The sequence below is a fragment of the Trichoderma citrinoviride genome (genome assembly GCF_003025115.1).
Source record: "Trichoderma citrinoviride strain TUCIM 6016 unplaced genomic scaffold BBK36scaffold_230, whole genome shotgun sequence".
Lineage (NCBI taxonomy): Eukaryota > Fungi > Ascomycota > Sordariomycetes > Hypocreales > Hypocreaceae > Trichoderma > Trichoderma citrinoviride.
The window spans coordinates 1-1,216 of NW_020194938.1; the positions used below are offsets into that span (position 1 = coordinate 1).

The 1,216-nt window shown below is 64.3% G+C and overlaps 1 protein-coding gene across 1 annotated transcript; it reads right to left on the reverse strand.

The window, feature by feature from the left end:
• Positions 1-38: 38 nt before the first annotated feature.
• On the reverse strand, positions 39-629 carry BBK36DRAFT_1145627 (hypothetical protein; the record flags this gene model as incomplete). The annotated part of the gene is made up of 1 exon (XM_024893769.1): positions 39-629. A coding segment is annotated over one exon (591 nt), but the record flags the coding sequence as incomplete, so codon positions are not given.
• Between the last annotated feature and the right edge of the window lie 587 nt (positions 630-1,216).

The following is a 1,216-nucleotide window of genomic DNA, read 5'->3' on the forward strand; positions in this document are numbered from 1 at the left end:
AGCATGGACGAGATGGACATGGAGCTGCCGCCAGACACCGAGCCAGAGCGGGCGATGGAGCTCAAAGCGGGCAGGTCGCGACCGGACGGAAAGGCGCTGGGCGGCCCAACAGCGACGGGAGGCGGTCGAGGAGGCGGCGGGCCGTAGCCCATGACGGGGTGAGGCTGCGAGGGATGAGGCGGCTGCTGATGATGCTGCTGTTGTTGAGGCTGCTGCTGCTGCTGCGGCCCCAGCTGCTGGGGAGGCGACGTGGGCGGCGGCGGCATGTTGCGACTCAGCTCGCGGGCGGTGGGCAGGGACGAGGCGCTCTGGGCACGCGAATGGCTATGGCTATGGCTGGGCTCGGGATAATCGCGGACGTGGGAGGAGCGGTAGGGCGCGTCGGAAATGCGGCGCTGGTGGGCATAGGCCGGGCTGGCGATGCGATGCGAGGCTGGCGACGTCGCCGAGACGGGAACTGCGTGCGCGGCCGTCGTCGCGGTGGTCGCGGTCGGCGGCAGGGGAAAGTGCTGTCCTCGGTGGCCGTGATGGCGATGGTTCTGGCTGTGGCTGGGGTTGTGATGGAGGTGAGGATTGTGGTTTTGGTGCTGGTTGTGGTTGTAGAGAGCTGGCGACCGTCTTGGATCCATAGTGCCGAAGTTTTGGCTGCTTAGCTCGAAAATTCCGACTGGGCGGAGCGATCCAGCGACGATCAGTCACAGAACCTGAGAGGAACTGAGCGCCGCCCCTGATGGCCGCGGAGGTTGGGGCGAGGTGAGGAGGAGCTGGCAGAGACTCTCGGTGAGGCGTCAAAGGATGCCACGATCTGGCCAGATGCCGCGAGTCCACAGCGTCACGCCCAGAAGCAAGTGGCCGAATCGCTGCACCGTGGCCTGGCCTGTACGCATGCGCCCGGCAGCTGCCGTCTGGCAGGGCGTCGAGCCGAGTTTTCGCAGCCGGGGTGTGAGGCCAAGGCTGGGCTAGTCGAGAGGCCGAGTCGCCCACCTCGAATCAGTCAATGTCTCGAGCGCGAGACAAGAAGCGGTGCCAGAGCGGGCCAGCCACCGACAGCACGAGGTCCGCCCTGCGCTAGAAAGCCTTCAGCTTGGCACGGGCTTCCTTTTTCTCTGCTTCGTCCAGCGTGACGACAGCGTTAAGGCACGGAAAGTAACAGGTAGGATGTCACAGAGGGAAGATTTGCAGATGCGAGAAAATAAAGACCAAAAGAAAAAAAATT